The 20433-nt window shown below is 38.5% G+C and overlaps 2 protein-coding genes across 3 annotated transcripts; both read left to right on the plus strand.

Annotated features, from left to right (window-relative positions):
* Positions 1 to 404: 404 nt before the first annotated feature.
* LOC139151773 (actin-1-like) lies at positions 405 to 13518 on the plus strand. 2 transcript variants are annotated; one of them, XM_070724758.1, is made up of 6 exons: positions 405 to 644; positions 2277 to 2427; positions 9447 to 9686; positions 10459 to 10705; positions 11286 to 11477; positions 11906 to 13518. In XM_070724758.1, the coding sequence occupies exons 2-6, from the start codon at positions 2302 to 2304 to the stop codon at positions 12229 to 12231; spliced, it is 1131 nt and encodes a 376-aa protein (XP_070580859.1). In that variant the 5' UTR covers positions 405 to 644; positions 2277 to 2301; the 3' UTR covers positions 12232 to 13518. The 2 variants fall into 2 exon arrangements, with proteins under 2 accessions (XP_070580859.1, XP_070580858.1); XM_070724757.1 differs by lacking the exon at positions 405 to 644 and adding an exon at positions 659 to 1653.
* A 990-nt stretch (positions 13519 to 14508) lies between these two features.
* LOC139151774 (actin-2-like) lies at positions 14509 to 19422 on the plus strand. The gene is made up of 6 exons (XM_070724759.1): positions 14509 to 14936; positions 15769 to 15912; positions 16281 to 16520; positions 17126 to 17372; positions 17494 to 17685; positions 18332 to 19422. The coding sequence occupies exons 2-6, from the start codon at positions 15787 to 15789 to the stop codon at positions 18655 to 18657; spliced, it is 1131 nt and encodes a 376-aa protein (XP_070580860.1). The 5' UTR covers positions 14509 to 14936; positions 15769 to 15786; the 3' UTR covers positions 18658 to 19422.
* The last annotated feature ends 1011 nt before the right edge of the window (positions 19423 to 20433 follow it).

Genomic DNA, 20433 nt, shown 5'->3' on the forward strand with positions numbered 1-20433 from the left:
GTTGTGTTGTTTTGTGTTTTTTGGCTTGGCTGTACACTAGACCTATGGATATAAAATATTCCGTGTAGGAAATGAACTCATGGAAAAAAGAAATAGATTAGTAGAATTTTGATTATACTGTCAATGGAAATCTCTTGATTAGCAACAGGTAGTTCCTCAGTTTTTTATTCTTCTTCAGTAAAATTTCACGTTCACACATGAAAATAATGAGTTAATTACTACAGAATTGTAATAGCATAAAATGCCTACAAAAAAGTTAAAATGAATGGTACGTTTCACAATTCGAAGGTCCTTTACACCGAGTGGTCCCGTTGAAATATTTCGACCCGATGTATGCTAATTACAGTCATTGGACTGTAGGGCATCGATGTCTCCCTGTGCACACGGTTTCATTGGTGGCCAGTGAAGCGTTCAGCAACTCTAAAGGTTGGTCAGCAGTCACGGTGGCAGACAAGTCATAAGTGGTTTAGAAAAAAACGCCGCATTTTTTTTAGTTTTGGATATGAAAAACAAGGAGAACCGACGCCTAACTTCGCTATTGCAGTCCAATCTGATGTACATGTGAAAGTCACTGGTTTGGATTGAGTTGAGTTGAGCGTGGAATCAACGAAACCTGATGAGCAAGGAATGTAACAGAGTTGGAGGTATGTCACTCGGCAAACCTTTCGTACACGTTGTGTTGCATGTCCGGGTTTCAGTCGAGTGTGACGATTGCCTTCTTTCAGTGAAAAATACGAACACTGTCTAAAGTGACTCCCCGACTCGGTTTCCTAGAGGATGGGAAAGACTTGCCTAACAATGTCGAGAGTCGCTGTTATAGTGTAGAGTTAATACTGAAGCACTGTTGTATTTGTACTGAACGCCGCAGTATCGCGTATGCTATTCTACGAGAAATGCACTGTGTAGTTATAACTTGTTGAAAAAATAGACCCCGTGGTCGAGGGTCGCGGCAAGGCAATGCCTTTTTTTTACAGATGGCTTTAACATAAGCAGAAGTTTAATTGTTATATAGCATTTGACACTTAATAGTCAGTCCATGGTCTAAAAGACAGAGTATGAATACGAGCAGAATTTAGACTTCAAATCAGAGTCACCCACATTGTATGTCTGATAATCCGTTGGAATTAGCTGTGACATTTTAGGGTTAAAGGCGCCTGCTTGTGTGCCGGAATATCTTATAGATGTTTTCAGATAGCTGATTACATTACCGGTACTGCGTGTGACTCTATAGTATCACCTGATTGTTAACTTGAGTTTTATTGCTTATATACCGGTGTAAACTATATCATCCAGGGGTTCGATTTGCCCATAACAATCGACATCGACTTCCAGTCTCACATACACATCTGTGAATGACAAAACCGCCGCGTACTGTAACACCGACTGGGCAGTATGCCATGCCCTACAATGACGCAGCACAAGGGCACGGACTCGGAGATAAGGTTTACCCGGCCCTGTGCCCTGCCTAAAATATTTACCGTGATATGCAAATCAAGGCGACCATCAGGTAGTCAGATGAATGGAATGATATGGGCGAGGGTCAAAGTTGAGTCCGCAGATGCATACACAACTACGTTTATTGATTAGCGGACAGAAACACAATAGAGGTCCATAGGAGAAGCACTGTCGGGAATTGAAGTCAGGACCACCTAGGTACGTAGCGTTACCTCTCCCATTTACCTATGCAATTGAATGAACACAGTCATGGGTAAAATGAGGCCAAACCATGCCCTGAGTGTCGTCGCGTTCCAGGTCGTTCCGTCTGAACGTTGCTGGCGATCCAGCAAACTTTTTCAGTGTTGTTGTACGGTGACGTTGGACTCACTTTATAATTTTGAACGAACTAGTAAAACTTGTCTTTAGCATAATTTGTGCATAGATATTTAAGAATTTCGGGACAACCAGGAGCAATAATTGTCTGAACCACACAGTGATTTATAGATATACGTCCCCTCCTACGGTACGCAGTGGTTTAAATACGGCAGCACTTAACACATAGTTGGAATACAGAAACGCAGTTGACATGTCACCGCAAGTTGGATGATAAAAGGTTGGGCTTTTTAACAAAAAACACTTTTAAAATATTCAGCTATGACCAAAGGTAATTTACTTTAACGGTCAACGTGTTGTTCACACTCGTTTTCAAGTAAAATTATTCGATGTCCCTTGAATCGAATAACAATGAGCAGCACATATAAGCTTATAACTTAGATATTGGGCACGGCTCTCTCTAAATGCCTTATTTATGACACGGTTATTATCTCCTTCCGTTTCAGAGCGACTCAACCCGACGGAAGCGTCATGTGTGACGACGACTTTGCCGCAGTGGTCATCGACAATGGGTCGGGGGTGACCAAGGCCGGTTTCGTCGGCGACAACGCGCCCAGTTGCGTGTTCCCGTCGATTATTGGAAGACCAAGGCGGCAGGTATATACAAACTGATAAAGCGATTATCTGGTATCTCCTTAAACAATGATAAGATCGGCATGTTAACTGTTAACGGTGTTGCCGTGCATTTGCATAGTTGCTCCGTTGATGTTCGATAATAAGTTCATATAGTGACAGAAAAGACTGTGATACTAAGGCAGGTAAACATACAGATCGGCAGACGGGCGAACGGACAGACAGACAATAGACAGACAGGTAGACAGATGTATTACCCCTATTTGTAACAATCAACCCTATTTGTAACAAAATTTAATTTTCAAAAAAACTTTGCCATATATGTTGAAATATTAATGAAATATGCATATTTGTATGTTTGAGGGCAATTTTCTTTTTTTTTTCCTTGTCAAAACTCATTTTTCCGAAACTGCTTTTGTTACAAATTGGGTTGATTGTTACAAATAGGGGTGACATATGTCAACCCTATTTGTAACAATCAACCCTATTTGTAACAAAACCTAAATTTCAAAGAAACTTGGCCGTATTTGATGAAATCTTGATGAAATATACATATAAGTATGTTCGGGGGCAATTTTCTTTGTTTTCCTTGTTGAAACTCATTTGTACGAAAATGCTCGTGAGATTAAATTTCGTTGTGCAGGTTCCTAGGGATAAGAGCCCTACTCGTAAGATATAATCAAGTCGTGCAGATACATGCCAAAGGTTTGTTTCGGGGCAATTTTCACCATTTTCGGTCAAAAATGTTAAAAATCTTGTTTTCTGACCGAAATCATACTAAACCTATATGGGGTTAACTTTTGTTACAAATTGGGTTGATTGTTACAAATAGGGTTGACGTGTCAACCCTATTTGTAACAACAACCCTATTTGTAACAAAATTTAACCAACTTGAAACAAAACCTAATTTTCTACAAAACTTGGCCGTATTTGATGAAATCTTGATGAAATGTACATATTAGTATGTTTTGGGGCAATTTTTATTTTTTCCTTGTCGAAACTCATTTTTTCCGAAAATGCTCGTTAGATTAACTTTCGTTGTGCAGGTTGCCTAGTATAAGAGGCCTACTCGTAACATATAATCGAGTTGTGCAGATAGGTTTGTTTCGGGGCAATTTTCCCCAATTTCGGTCAAAAATGTTAAAAATCTTGTTTTCTGACCGAAATCATACTAAACCTATATTGGTTTAACTTTTGTTACAAATTAGGTTGATTGTTTGTTTATTGGTTTGTTGATTGCAAATAGGGTTGACGTGTCAACCCTATTTGTAACAATCAACCCTATTTGTAACAAAGTTTAACCAATTTGTAACAAAACCATATTTTCAAAGAAACTTGGCCGTATTTGATGAAATCTTGATGAAATATACATATTTATATGTTTGGGGCAATTTTTATTTTTTTCCATGTCGAAACTCATTTTTTTTCCGAAAATGCTCGTTAGATTAAATGTTGTTGTGCAGGTTCCTAGGGATAAGAGACCTACTCGTAAGATATAATCAAGTCGTGCAGATATATGCCAGAAGTTTGTTTCGGGCCAATTTTCACCAATTTCGGTCAAAAATGTTTAAAATCTTGTTTTCTGACCAAAATCTACTAACCTATATGGGGTTAAAGTTTGTTACAAATTGGGTTGATTGTTACAAATAGGGTTGACGGTGCAACCCTATTTGTAACAATCAACCCTATTTGTAACAATCAACCCTATTTGTAACAAAGTTTAACCAATTTGTGAGAAAAGCTAATTTTCAAAAAAACTTTTGAAATGGCCGTATTTGATGAAATCTTGATGAAATATACATATAAGTATGTTCGGGGCAATTTTCTTTGTCTTTTCCTTGTCGAAACTCATTTTTCTTAAACTACTCAGTAGATAAAATTTCTTTGTGCAGGTTACTAGGGATAAGAGACCTACTCACGAAATATAATCAAGTCGTGCAGATACATGCCAAAAGTTTGTTTCGGGCCACTTTTCATCAATTTCGGTCAAAAATGTTAAAAATCTTGTTTTCTGACCGAAATCATACAAACCTATATTGGTTAAATTTTGTTACAAATTGGGTTGATTGTTACAAATAGGGTTGACGTGTCAACCCTATTTGTAACAATCAACCCTATTTGTAACAATCAACCCTATTTGTAACAAAACTTAACCAATTTTTGACAAAAGCTAATTTTCAAAAAAACTTGGCCGTATTTGATGAAATCTTGATGAACTTTACATATTAGTATGTTCGGGGGCATTTTCTTTGTTTTTTCCATGTCGAAACTCATTTAACTACTCATTTGATAAAATTTTCGGCTCGCAGGTTTTTAGGGATAAAGGCCTCCATCTAAGAGGTAATCATGTTTTTCCGATACATGCCAAAATTTGGTGGGCGGCATCAGTCACTAATTTTGGTCAAAAATGCAAAACAAATCTTCTTTACTGACAGAAGTCATACTAACCCTATTTGTATCAAAAGTTAACGCTATTTTTAATTCGTAAAACCCCCAAAAAAAATTTTGCTCTTCCAATAACATGGTTTCAAAACAGGGCAGGTAGGTCGGCTGGTTTTTCCCCCCTATTTTTTCTTTTAAATATGCACTTTTCAGGGGTCCAGGGCGATCTAATACTTACCACAACATTTCAAGAAAAAGCGTATCATACATATTAAAGGACTAAATACATAAAAGACGTCGACGTCCCAAGCAAAAATCAAATATCAGGTGACGAACACGTGATTTTACGGGGGGTTTTCTGTCCTTTTGTTACTTCCGTGTTTACGTTGCGCTAAAAGTTTTGGGTCGCAGGCAAAAAAGTAGGGTAGGTCGGGTTATCGGAACACGACACTTTTTTCTTTTGCCTATCCTATCCATCTGCAGGCCACCGAGACTTTGGTCGGCCTCTGTAAAGGATGCTTCATAGTAACTTAAATCATCATCAAACTTTAAATTTTAAAAAACTTTCAATCACGTCGGCCTTGAGTTCGATATTTTCCTCCTTCAGTCGTATTTTTCTCAATATTACCTCAATAATAATGCCGTACAGCAATGGCAATGCCGTAAAATCGATAATTTTATCAAGCTTCAGCAGCCGAAAACCACATGGAATTAAGGCAGAAAGGACCCATCATGTAGTTACTCATAATCCAAGCCAGGCACAGATAGGTGAGACACTACACATATGGTGTCCAAAGCTAGATAGTGGAGTCGTTTATGTTCCAGATACCTTCGATCTGGTATTTGACCTTATAGTATCGGTCACCCAAATAACCGAGTAGTTTAGAATATCACAAAAAATATAATCAAGTGCATTGTTTTAGAATTCGAGGGACAGATACTTCTGGAAGTGAGTAATCATAATTTTATTGAATGTTATCGTGATCCCTATGAACATAAAAAGTAGAGATGAAACGTGATTCTGAAGAGTATTCAGAACGAAAATCTCCGAATCTAAAAAGTGGTGCGGCCGATGCAGATAATAACATCGTTTATGATAGTCTACCTCTTGAGGTTTATGATACGAAATATGCCATGCACTTGACTCATCCCTTCATCAAGGTCATAGGGTTACTTATCCATCAGCGCTCGGCAGCAACATCGAGTGGGAAATTACCCTTGTGTCTCTGTCTCCCAGTTAATTGTCAGTGAAAATCTCCCTACAGCAGGTTATACAAACTGACGAATATTCAATTGTGATATTAAAATGGTGGTAGACTTCATCACACTACTGACACTGGAAATGCATTCAACATTTAAATTTACAGTTGAGAAATACCTAAAAACAACATTTCCGACGTTGAATATTTCAGGGCTCAAAGCAAAACTAAGAAATCATTCTTGATATTAAAACAAATGCAAAACCAACCGGAACGTTCCAATGCCTGCTCAGAGGATCACCCAAAAACACCTTTAAGGGACCCATCAAAGGCGAAATTCTTAGATACTCGCCTACATGCAATACCCAATCGATTTCAAGAAAAAAGTAGAATTCTTCACAAGCAAATTGATAGACACAATATGCACGGCAACATAAACCAAACAGAAACCATACTCAAAAAAGTAAATAGAAAAACAAACAATCAAACATTCACAACATAAAATGACTTGATCTTCACAACAACATTTAGGCTCAACACATATCAAAACAAAGGATAAAAAAGAAAGCCCGTCAAAATATTTGGAAGAACTTGATAAGTGGGAAGCAATTAAAACCCTTTTGCCGAAACAACCAACAAGAGCCTACAATAAAAACAAGTGTATAAATTAAAGCAGCGGCATTGAGGGTTCAAATGAATCCAAACAAATGCCAAGGCCGTATCTGTGATGAATTATCTGAAAATTAGGTAAAACGTCACCACAAGGAACCTTCATACAAAATGTCAAAGCAATTGGACGAGTAGATTCCAAGAAGAAGATTTTTGACCTGCTTTTTTAGCAAAAATGGCGAAATTGCCAAAAAAGAGTCGTGCATAGATCAGCACAATTCAATACGTCTTGAAAGAATTATCTCCAGAAACCTGTATACCAAATTTCAAAACAAACCACCTCGCAATTTAGAAAACATATTTTTTTCAAAAACGACATATTTCCCAAAATATAGACCTAAATACGCATATTTCATCAAGATTTCATCAATACGGCAAAGTTTTTTGAAAATAAGGTTTTGTTACAAAATTATTAAATTTTGTTACAAATAGGGTTGTTTCTTACAAATAGGGTTGATTGTTACAAATAGGGTTGACACGTCAACCCTATTTGTAACAATCAACCCAATTTGTAACAAAAGTTAACCCAACATAGGTTTAGTATGATTTCGGTCAGAAAACAAGATTTTTAACATTTTCGACCGAAATTGGGGAAAATTGCCCCGAAAAAACCTTTGGCATGTATCTGCACAACTCGATTATATGTTACGAGTAGGCCTCTTATACTAGGCAACCTGACAACAAAGTTAATCTAACGAGCATTTTCGGAAAAAATAAGTTACGACAAGGAAAAAATAAAAATTGCCCCAAAACATACTAATATGTATATTTCATCAAGATTTCATCAATACGGCCAAGTTTTGTAGAAAATTAGTTTTGTTTCAAGTTGGTTAAATTTTGTTACAAATAGGGTTGATTGTTACAAATAGGGTTGATTGTTACAAATAGGGTTGACACGTCAACCCTATTTGTAACAATCAACCCAATTTGTAACAAAAGTTAACCCAATATAGGTTTAGTATGATTTCTGTCAGAAAACAAGATTTTTAACATTTTTGACCGAAATTGGGGAAAATTGCCCCGAAACAAACCTATCTGCACAACTTGATTATATCTTACGAATAGGCCTCTTATACTAGGCAACCTGCACAACGAAAGTTAATCTAACGAGCATTTTCGGAAAAAATGAGTTTCGACAAGGAAAAAATAAAAATTGCCCCAAAACATACTAATATGTACATTTCATCAAGATTTCATCAAATACGGCCAAGTTTTGTAGAAAATTAGGTTTTGTTTCAAGTTGGTTAAATTTTGTTACAAATAGGGTTGATTGTTACAAATAGGGTTGACACGTCAACCCTATTTGTAACAATCAACCCAATTTGTAACAAAAGTTAACCCCATATAGGTTTAGTATGATTTCGGTCAGAAAACAAGATTTTTAACATTTTTGACCGAAAATGGTGAAAATTGCCCCGAAACAAACCTTTGGCATGTATCTGCACGACTTGATTATATCTTACGAGTAGGGCTCTTATCCCTAGGAACCTGCACAACGAAATTTAATCTCACGAGCATTTTCGTACAAATGATTTCAACAAGGAAAACAAAGAAAATTGCCCCCGAACATACTTATATGTATATTTCATCAAGATTTCATCAAATACGGCCAAGTTTCTTTGAAATTTAGGTTTTGTTACAAATAGGGTTGATTGTTACAAATAGGGTTGACATATGTCACCCCTATTTGTAACAATCAACCCAATTTGTAACAAAGCAGTTTCGGAAAAATGAGTTTTGACAAGGAAAAAAAAGAAAATTGCCCTCAAACATACAAATATGCATATTTCATTAATATTTCAACATATATGGCAAGTTTTTTTGAAAATTAAATTTTGTTACAATAGGGTTGATTGTTACAAATAGGGGTGATACGTGTCACCCCTATTTGTAACAATCAACCCAATTTGTAACAAAAGCAGTTTTCGGAAAAATGAGTTTTGACAAGGAAAAAAGAAGAAAATTGCCCTCAAACATACAAATATGCATATTTTATTAATATTTCAACATATATGGCAAAGTTTTTTTGAAAATTAAATTTTGTTACAAATAGGGTTGATTGTTACAAATAGGGGTAATACAGGCAGACAGGGGCCGGTATGATATAGACAGACCGATATAGGGATATTTGTTCTTCAACTTATATTTGACACGTTATGATACACATTACATATAAACAGGATTTAAAATAAATGACGAATACCGCCAAGTAGTTTAAAATTACGTCCTCAGAGACTGACTGACAAGCAATTCTGACAACGAAACTTGGAGACAGACGGGGGAACAAGGAATTATTATTTCACGGAGATTCATAATTAAATTTTGCTAACTAGGCCACCATGCATTCCATAAACATGACGGGCGTGTCCCTGTCAAGCTGAGAGCAGAGACCTACATCCATCTTTATTTTACAATTCTACCTTCGCATACCACGGCCGTGCGCATACCTATCAACCAACGGACATAGACAGACAGACAGACATACACACACACACACACACACACACAACATACATACATACATACATACATACATACATACATACATACATACATACATACATACATACATACACATACATACATACATACATACATACATACATACATACATACATACATACATACATACATACATACATACATACATACATACATACATACATACATACATACATACAAGCAGGGGTGTAGACAGATATAGACAGAAACAGAGAGATGGATTAGTCCATTAATATATGATCCGTACATTTCCACATCTAAAAGTAATGGATGTGTCACTTTACCATGCAGGCAATAATGAGTGGAAAAGAACACAGAGAAAATTACATAGGCGACGAAGCACAGAGCAAAAGAGGAGTTCTAACACTGAGGTATCCTATCGAAAACGGAGTTGTTACAAACTGGGATGACATGGAAAAGATTTGGCATCACACATTCTACAACGAACTGCGTGTCGCGCCAGAAGAACACCCAGTATTACTGACAGAAGCGCCGTTGAATCCTAAAGTCTACAGAGAGAAAACGACCAAGGTGATTTTAATACGTTTTAGGTTTCGCATTTGTCACTTGAACTTGCACTGACTGCCGTCAAAGACATTTCGTACTATAAATTTGGCGGAGGCATAGCATTATAGATAAATGTTTTGCTATTTACTACACAGGCGTATGCGATAGTTACTGACTGGCCGAAGGGTTTCGCGTTAACTCAACCATCTATGTAGACTTGCTCCAAGTCTGTGGGCATATAAGTATCCCGCTAAATGGTAGGCTGTTGCGTAGATCGTTGGGTGAACGCCTTAGCCCACAGAGTCGCTTGGCCAGCTAGTAACTCAGCTGCCGAAAAGCCAGGCGACCGGGGGGCAGTCTAACATCGAGGTGACAATCTGCCTAAGTTAATTGTTTCTATTTCGCGACTGCCTCACCGACAGTCTGCTAGAGAGAATTTCCTTCAATTTACTGTTTTCTTATATGCCCACATACTGGGGGCAAGTCTACCTTCGAGAAAAAAATATTGAGCTACATTTTGGGGGAAATTAGTGCTGAAATTGGTGCCTTAGGAAAGTTTTCTTGTGGTGGATCCGTAAAAACGGAAGAATGTGAAATTCATGTCTACTACAACGGTGTTTACTTGAAATAGTGGGAAAATATCCCCAAGCTGTGTATTCTCTCAGATATCCTGTCGCCCTGGCGATTCGTGATGATTCCGTCACTTCGATAATTCACTGAGTCTTTATCAACAACGAGAGTCTGAACAAAAAGTGTTGATTCAGTGCCTTAGCTCATCTGTATTATTTTTTAACAGATTATGTTTGAACAGTTCAACACACCGGCCATGTACATCTCCATCCAGGCCGTGCTGGCGCTCTACTCATCGGGACGCACTTGCGGCGTCGTCGCCGACATCGGGGACGGTGTCAACTACATGGTGCCCATACACGGGGGCTATTCCCTGCCGCTGTCCATGACGCGACTCGACGTTGCTGGGCGAGATTTGACGGATTATTTGCTCCGACTGCTCTACGACAGGGGTCACAGTTTTGTTACGACAGGTCAGTCTTTATAGGAGATCAGGGATCTCCTGTCACTGATGGTATAGCCATGACGTGAAGTTTGACGGTGAATCACGATGAATTTGACGGAGAAATTATCAAGAAATTATTTCAGGTTATGTTTTATTGTCGCATGCCAGGAAGACTAACAAAGGTTTTCTGATCGCTGACAATGCAATTTTTTGTAGGTAGCTGGGTTGTACAAAAATACATGTCACGTGCGACGCCCGAAATAAAAATTGAATGATGAAATATGACGCAGATATTGCTGGTGACATACTTCTGTAAGTACGATCTGAATTTAGATGCAAACAGACCCTGTCAAAAATGTAACTCTTATTATAAAATTTAGCTTGCATTCATTGGTCATTATTTGTATTCATTGCACCAGACTTCCTTATTGGACGGAAACTTTTTAAATATAAACTGCGTGTCTGAAATGGTTATTGTTTCGTAATAGTGCCGTGGCTTCTCAGAGTCTATTTATATGTAAGGAAGCTTAGACAAAATAAGCTTACATACTCCGAGAATCTCCAGGGTAGTGTAGTTGATTACGTCTCCCATCACATTGCTTTCCCAGCTGAGAGAGAGATCATCAAGCATATGAAAGAGAAACTCTGTTACATAGCGTTTGACTTTGAGAGAGAAAGAGAGGTTGCTGCCACCAGTTCAGCTCTTGAAAAGAAGTACCGCCTGCCGGATGGACAAGTTGTAACGATCGGCAAGGAACGATTCCAAGCAACCGAGGCGTTGTTCAAACCGTCCCTGCTTGGTGAGTTGTCTGTAACTTTTAATTTATAAATTTAAACTTCTCGAACTTGCAATCTCTTTGTGTCATTGTGTGACTAGGTATTTCGTTGTGTGACGGTCGTCTAATCGTCCTTTTCTTTGTCTGTCTGTCTGTGACTGTGTTATAAACTTTACTGATATACTGAACCGCAGTGTGGGGGGATTGTTACTGAAATATTTTGTCCGTGTCTTTGTCCGCCTACATGTTGGTCTTGCAATCTTTGTATGGGATTCCTTGACACAGGTTTCAAACTTAGATAATTCCTACGATAGACAGATTTTGAGTTTTTCTTAATAAACAAATTCTCAGTTGAAGTGTTTCAATCATGACAAGCAGTCCCTTTCACTGGACCTTTCAAAATCGTCAAGTAAGTCAAATGGCTCACCTTGCGTTACTTTTCAAATTTGCAGGTTTTGAAAGCCCTGGCGTCCACAAAACGGTACATGACAGCATCATGGAATGTGACTTGGACATCCGTAGAGAATTGTACTCTAATATCGTACTGTCCGGCGGTACAAGTATGTTCCACGGTTTCGAAGACCGCCTGCACAAGGAGATCACTTCATTGGCCCCGAGTGGCGTGGACATCAAGATCGTCGCCCCACCGGAACGCAAATACTCTGTCTGGATGGGTGGGTCCATCCTAGCCTCGTTAAACACTTTCCAAAAAATGTGGGTCACCAAAAAGGAATACGACGAATATGGTGCCTCCATTGTGCATAGAAAGTGCTTCTGAAACACCAGTGTCTGGCATGCACTATAAAGTACTTACTCTGTTATCAAAAGCGTCAGGACACACACTTAAAAAAAAGACTTGTTTTTTGCATCTAACCTCCAAATACCCAAGATGCACCTGGAATCTGATATCTAGATTCTAACCCATTTTTCATGACGTTTTTTCATTGTTAAAACAATAATGCCACGAGTCTCAGCAGTTGAAAATACGAACATGAAAACAAGTTTCATATTTCTCTTATACTCGTATCTTTTGACATGTTTCTCTAATCCCATACGCGTTTTCAAGTAGCGTAGGTCGACAAATTATTGTGTGCTCTGCAAAGAGGCTGAGACGAACATCGGAGCACATATGTTTATCGACGGACACGAATTCAAGGTACGGATGAAATATAAAACGTCTGTAGCGGATGGTAGACGGCGTAAGTTTGTCGTACTACTTGCCCGGCGCTTTTAGCATTCTTGGTGACCAGAGTATGCCTCATTAACTACATAGAGCGGTACAAAAGCACACAGTTATACTAAAATCCATGGCAATATGTATATTCTCGACATGCCCACAATCATGTTTCTGACGTCAATGAGAAGTGTGCCAACATTTGCACTCGAAGAATTTGAATCGTTTTCATCGCCCTTCAAAGACGAAGGCAATTTACTGAAATATCAAGAAATTTACAAAAGTTTGTACGTTAACTGTAGTTGACTAATCATGACTTTCTATCTGGCCAGAATATAAATACAGCATTATTTTAAAGAAAATTTTCTTGTGTAGCGTGTCCTTTTCATATATCTGAAGGTGCTATGACAAAACAGCAACACGAACAAAATAAAAATCGATTATTACACATTATCTAAACTTAAACATGCAATATTTCTTTTTTCATGCTAAGTTTGACCGATCTACAAGGTACGTTTTAGAGGAGAATGGCATAGTCACTGGCGGCGAGACGAAACAGTAAAAAAATTGAACTTTCCCTTAAATTGCCAAAATATCGCCTTTTTTATTTACCTTATGTGTGTCACTATGATGTCCCTATCGACCTAAAACCATGGTGATAAATGTTCCAGAAAAGATACCTCAAAATTTAATTACCCTTGTTATATTCCTAAATTCTTCATTCCATGGAAATGTACAACCACATTTTGTATCTCCGGAATATCTTTATAAGTTTTAATCGGAGCGATTTCTCGAGGACAGTTTTACTTTGTCTAGTTACACGACCTCTTCACTCTGGTGTTCATGGCAGCTTTCGAAATACTTGTAATAAAAAGTTGAGTTGATTAATTATGAAGCCAACTCCTCAGTGAAATACCATCAATTGTTACGCCAAATTTGGTAAAGACACGTGACCCAGTAAAGAAGAGAAACCCAAGCTCGACCTGACGATCATTGAAATCAATCAGTAAGCTTCATTGATCCATAAACACCATCTGCATCAATTGATATTTCGAGCCTATGATTGCCCATAGGATAGTTCGAAGATATGGTGGCGCACCAAGCTCAGTTCTGGACTCAAACTTGACCTTTGACACCGAGTATGAATGAGTCATTTGAAAGTCCGGTTGAGTTGTCTCAAAGTCAACATCAACAACCACCTGTTTGATCAGGTACCCGAAAGCAATTCTCCCTGGACTTTTTTCATTGTCATAAAAGCTATGAAGGAATATCAACCGATGACGTCCTAGATGACGTAACCAGCGTTAATCACAAACACTGGTAGGTAACATAGTGCCGTTCTGATTAGATAGCAAGTACAATCATACCACAGGCAGTCTCCATCGCCACGTTTTGAGTCTTGCTTTCAGAACCGCGCGTCCCATGGTCATTTGTCTGTCGCAGACGATACCTTGCCAAACAGCTTCCTATATATGAAACCTAGAAAACAAAAATATCGTTAGTTGGATAGTCAAGGATTGAGAAATCAATCTACACTAGCCTATATACTGTTGATGTTTATATCATATCCTTTCCATTGCAATCTCGGCACACATAAGTAATTTGCATCAGTAGTTATTGACAACAAAACATCGGGAAACTACTAGTGAATTCGGTATTGGCACTCAAATATAAAAAGGTGAAATTTAAAATTGAAATAAACATACAATATATCGCCTGATATGGGATCGAAGAACTCCCGCGCCAAGTCTCCTACGAGGGATAAACTGTACTCTCCCATCAACAAATTCGATCTGAAGACTCAAGCCCTACCTGCGGCTTCAGGAGTCGTGGGAAATCAATTTGATGTGTTCCCGTTCGACACGTACCGTCCCCTCTACTGTATGGTTTAATCGTACAGCGTTCTACACACTCTGCCTGAATCGTGTCGATCGAATTCCATCTCCGTGAAAATAATCGCATGATATCGTCACAACTTTTTGGGATTTTACGCACCATGACGAATTTTTGATGACTAAAACTGATGCACTTCACTTATTTGCAAACAAATACGACGGGAGCCAACTTGTCCTGTGCGCCGCTTTGTAAAACCACAGTGTGTAAATAGTACTGCCCTTTTGATATGCAAATTCTTAGGTCATGGGTGATGGTACCAAAAGGTGTTCAGTGATGAATCACCACTGTGCGTATTTCAAAGTTGGCATCATCGATAAAGAACAACCGTCATAGGGTATAAAAGGTGAGAAAGCTTGTTGTCGATTCAGAACACCGAGAAAAACGCAGACAAATCTGAGCTTGATACAATACAGGTAAGTTTTGCAATATTCTTATACATCTCCGTCTGATTTTTTTTGGTACTACTTGCTTACGAGTTGTTGATCATAAAAAGACTGACGGAAACGTAATTCCATAATTTTGGTGTCAAACTCTCGAAACGAAACTCCTTAATGCGACATTGGTTTTAGGAATACTGTGCTGTTTAGTATGAATGGAGAATGCAAGCCTGTCTTCAACGCACACTTTTGTGCAAAGTTTTACACATGAACATTGATAAACAAACTTTAGGTTTACACTTTTTTAACGTTCCTTGGCGTCAGCATTCTTCTGTCAGAGTTCAAATTATGTTGGTTTTTTAGGTTGTCGTAATTTTTATCCCATTTTTTCCTCGATGTAGTAATGAATCGGACGCGTGTAATAACATTTATCAGAATCTACACATTTAAAACCCGACACCAATACATGCCTCGTGCATATATGATAAAACTCTCTCTTCTGTTGATTCTCTCCCTTCCGTTCTGCTTTTACGTAAAGCAATTGAAGTATCGTATTCATCATGAAATTCCGGGGTTTTTTTATTTTATTTTATATATTTTTTCGTTACAGCACAATCCATACTTGTTGCGATTTTGACGCACGCAAAACGAAATGTTGTCCCACCCTCCCCCCCCTCCTAAACAGAGAAATTCTAGTGCGACAAATTTTATGATCGACGGTCCCTAAGAATGACTTGAAACTAATTTGAAGTACTCCACGAAAAAAATTGAAGATTAACTGCAACATTAGCGGTTTCTTACGTGACGTACTGTTTTCAAAGTTTTTTTCAGCTCACTAGACTACATTCCCGTTCTTACAAACTACTAGTTACTTACCACCACAAAAATGATGGATGAAGACATTTCCGCTTTAGTTGTCGACAACGGCTCCGGCATGTGTAAAGCTGGCTTCGCAGGTGACGACGCCCCCCGAGCCGTGTTCCCGGCCATCGTCGGAAGACCTCGATACCAGGTAAGGCATTCGAGTATTTCCTTAAGTTGTAAGTAGATATTTTCTTTCAAGATTAAATAGTAAGGAAGAAAATAAAAGACGTTGAATTGGCATATTTCAGACCACGGCTAAGCCATGCGTATCAGCAGTTAAGCGATCAATAGGACTTGCATGAACCATAGACAGTGGAACGGCAGAACGGCTTCACGTTGTCAAAATGTTCTTTAACCCTTCAAGGATCATGGTTTGGTCTAAACCTATGGTTACTAACGGTAATTGTGGACCTGTTAACATGGAATAGGGGTGACAAGTAAGATCATAAAAGTTATCACCCATGTTGCTGCAGCATTCATCAGATTCATCGCATTGTAAATTGCTTTAATTTCAAGGCTGCAATGGTTGGAATGGGACACAAGGACAGCTACATCGGAGACGAGGCGCAGAGCAAGAGAGGTGTCCTATCCTTGAGATATCCCATCGAACACGGTATCGTTACGAACTGGGATGACATGGAAAAGATCTGGCATCACACTTTCTACAACGAACTGCGTGTCGCTCCTGAAGAACACCCAGTATTACTGACAGAAGCGCCGTTGAATCCAAAAGTTAACAGGGAAAAGATGACTCAGGTGAGTGCATTCTTAAGTCGTTGCTAGTATACAAATGATCTCCAAGTTGTCGTATTTTAAGGATTCATGGATACTTGTCATGTATAGTGCCTCGATTTAGATGTACAAAAATCATTCTAGAGAATGTCAATATATGACATTACACATATTTTGAGAAAAATATTGCTAGGTCAGTTTCTCAAATCCGTACGGCAGTGACTTGTTCCTTATGTGTATGACGTCAGTTTGTAGAGACACCTAAGATATTACAATCAGCGCACCAGGCTGCAAACTATATAGTCAATACAATATGCTGTATCAGTAAATGGTTCATACCGTATGCATACTGTATCGCATTTGACGATTTTTTTGGTAAAGGAGCTCGTTAAAGGTATACAGTCACCTGTAATCTAAATATGCCCATATCTGGTCAAAGGGGCGTTCCTTGGTACTCAAAATGCCCATGTGAGGGCGCTGTTTTTAAAAGGGGCCACCCGCTTAAAATCTGTGATTGGTTAGATTTTCTCTTACTATGGTAACTGTGGCAAAATTGGAACAGGTGACAGTATACCTTTAACTCATCACATTTTTGACTAAAATGTACCTGTTCGGTTTCCATCTCACAGATAATGTTCGAAACTTTCAACACGCCGGCTATGTACGTCTCCATCCAAGCAGTCCTGTCTCTGTACTCCTCGGGTCGCACCACTGGTATCGTGCTGGACAGCGGTGATGGTGTGACGCACGTGGTGCCAATATACGAAGGCTACACTCTGCCGCACGCCATACAGAGAACAGACTTGGCTGGACGAGATTTGACTGAATATCTCGTGAGAATACTGAGCGAACGAGGCTACAGACTTACCACAACAGGTTTGTGAACCTTTTGTGAATGAGTACTGCTTAATTAATCTATAAAAGTAAAACGCCATCATATGCCCTATGCTATTTTGATCATTTTGACGTATGTCATTGTCTTTGATTAATCACACAGCTGAAAGGGAAATCGTACGTGACATGAAGGAAAGGCTGTGTTACGTTGCATTGGACTACGAGAGAGAGTTGCAAGTCGCCGCCCAAAGCTCATCACTGGAGAAAAGTTACGAACTGCCTGACGGGAATATTGTAACCATTGGCAACGAGAGGTTCCGGACTCCAGAGGCTTTATTCAAACCGGCCTTGTTAGGTTAGATATGAGTTACCATAATACGAATGTCAAAAGGTGTAGCATACAGGACCAGTTTGACTAAATTATCGTGATGCATGGTTCATTTAACAAATTGTTATCATCATGGGTAAATAACTGTTCAGATATTACAGAGTACGATCTCAAAAATGTACATATACTACAATTCGACAGTAAACAGGCTTACTTTAGAAATTTCCAGAAATGTTCCAGCTGGCCTTGTTGGGTGAGAATAAATAGTTATTACAATTTTAAAGGGATGTAGAATCTGTTATTTAAGTTATTAGGTTTACTTATTACATGTATGCGGTTTGTTTTCAAATCGCAGGACAGGTGTAAATATCTGCTATTTAAGGAATCCCATTGGGAGAGTTCAAATATGAGTTTAACTCCGTTGGAGAGGTCCGGCAACTTATTACGATACTGCGTTGTAACATACTCTATAATCATCTTAGCTTTTGGCTTGAAATAATGTGTATTTCTTCCATATGGTGTTAAGCATCATCGTATTAAAAACAAATTAACTTAAGACATATTATTTTAAACGCAAACTTTCGCAAACCGGGGAAACATGTAATGTATATTCGTAAAATGACTCTAAGCAATATCGTGTGACCTTTTTAATTCCCTTTTTCTAAAAACACAGGAATGGAAAACGCCGGCATACATGAGGCACTTTACGGCAGTATCATGAAATGTGACATGGATATCAGACGTGACCTCTACGCCAACACTGTGCTTTCCGGTGGTACCACTATGTATCCAGGCATTGCCGACAGAATCCATAAAGAAATGTCATCCCTTGCGCCAAGCTCCATGAAGATCAAGATCATCTCTCAACCCGAACGCAAATACTCCGTCTGGATCGGTGGCTCCATCTTATCTTCACTGTCAACCTTCGAACAGATGTGGATCAGCCAACAGGAGTACGACGAATGCGGTCCTTCCATCGTTCACAGAAAATGCTTTTGAGACAAAAGCAGTGTTTAGGAAAACAAATTTACACAGTGACTGTAAATTTACAAAGAGTCGGAACTTGAGCCCTTGCATTGAGTTTCCTTTCATTTCTGTCCACTGTCAAGTTAAGGAGGGGCGTGTTTTTGATGTTATGTAAGATGTGTCCGATGTTTCAACCATTTACACTGAGCAATGATATTAATTTTAGGTTGTACTAATCTTGTATATATGATAATGAGGGGTTCCAAACAACAGAATGACTCTAGAATCTTATTTGTACATATGAATTACTTAATAGTGGAACTGATCATGTACAGTATAATCGTTGGTCTGACAATTTCACGCCGACCATTCGCATCTAAGGTTTTTCATTTTCCGAGTGTTTTCTTCAACCGACACACTGGGGTTGATAACTAAGTTTCTCTTTGAGTTTTTTGATATGATATTTGATTTGGCTGCTCCAATTATCAGGTAACAAATCTGCTTCGATGAGCTGTATTTTGAAAAAAGGGTTGAACCCACAATATCAATGATGAATTCAAATAATAACTTAATATGTAGGCGGTAGTCTTACAGCAATTTTGTTTTCATTGGCAGGGCTGTAACTTAGCGCCACTATAGATTTAGTTAGGTGTTTCTATGTGCAAGTACATCCTGTATTACCAATCTATGATCTATTTATTTTATCTCGTATCATATTTGCTTATTTATTAAGTACAACTCATGACCTCTGTTCGGATTAGAAAGGGTGAATTTATTTATCACGCTGTCCCGGTGTAATTGTAATGTAAGACATGATTACGCCTAAACGAATTGATGGCGTGGGCGTCCTTTTTTACGTTCGTGTGATGACATCAATTTTTTTAAATAAATAAAAAATAATAAATAACACTGATAGAAAACTTTGTGCAGTTGTTAGTATTCACTCTCTTCTGTATGCTATAGGCAGAGGATATTCTTTCACATCCATCATTCAAAAACAACAACAACCACCTGTTGGATCATATAACCGAAAGCAATGACAGACAGCCTGGGCGTGTTTTCAAACTCATAAAAAATGTGGTTGCCAGAAAGCGTCCTGGTTTACGTAACCAGAGCATTGGCACCACGCCAATGTAATTCACAGGCAGGCAACAAACAGTCAGACGACTGAGACGAATTAGATTGCATGTTACATCAACTGCCACAGTCCCCGTCACCATGTTAGAACCTTGTTAGAGCCGAGACTGTGCGTCCCATCATGGTCCTTTGAAAGGGCATACTGTATAGCAGACGACAGTTTTCAAAGCGTTGCGCCATATGTGAGAGAGAGCGAGAAAATTTAAGTATCATAAAGTGTGAGCAAACTTTACATCAATACTAGCCTCTCATATTACTGTTTGTGTCTTAATTGAAAAACTTCCTTGTATTACGGTGCAATCCCGCATACAGACATAATTTTGCATCAGGCGACATTTTATTTAAAACAAAAGTAACAGGATATAACGGTAAAATTTAGGCACTCAAATGGAAAAGACCAGTGTCACTATTGAAATTATCATAAAATTTTATTGAACCCTCTCGTCAAGTTCACTCATTATCGTGCGCTTTCTGGGGTAGTAAATCCGATAGGTTCCCATTCGCCTTTTCTGTGTCCAATACTGCATGAGAACATAACAACTTGAAGAAAATTTGATACCATGACAAAATATGTCGACCAAAATATATCCGATCCATTTACTTATTGACAAAAAATTATGAATAGCAAACTTATCAGAATATCCCTGTGAGTATGATTGCTCTGTGAAAGTA

Source organism: Ptychodera flava, chromosome 15 (assembly GCF_041260155.1).
Source record: "Ptychodera flava strain L36383 chromosome 15, AS_Pfla_20210202, whole genome shotgun sequence".
NCBI classification, from domain to species: Eukaryota; Metazoa; Hemichordata; class Enteropneusta; family Ptychoderidae; genus Ptychodera; species Ptychodera flava.

Coding starts and splice junctions, on each gene's coding strand:
- LOC139151773 (XM_070724758.1), top strand. CDS start 2,302: ATGTGTGACGACGACTTTGCCGCAGTGGTCATCGACAATGGGTCGGGG. Junction 2,428..9,446: donor TTGGAAGACCAAGGCGGCAG/GTATATACAAAC, acceptor TTTACCATGCAG/GCAATAATGAGTGGAAAAGA. Junction 11,478..11,905: donor GTTCAAACCGTCCCTGCTTG/GTGAGTTGTCTG, acceptor TCAAATTTGCAG/GTTTTGAAAGCCCTGGCGTC.
- LOC139151774 (XM_070724759.1), top strand. CDS start 15,787: ATGATGGATGAAGACATTTCCGCTTTAGTTGTCGACAACGGCTCCGGC. Junction 16,521..17,125: donor ACAGGGAAAAGATGACTCAG/GTGAGTGCATTC, acceptor TCCATCTCACAG/ATAATGTTCGAAACTTTCAA. Junction 17,686..18,331: donor ATTCAAACCGGCCTTGTTAG/GTTAGATATGAG, acceptor CTAAAAACACAG/GAATGGAAAACGCCGGCATA.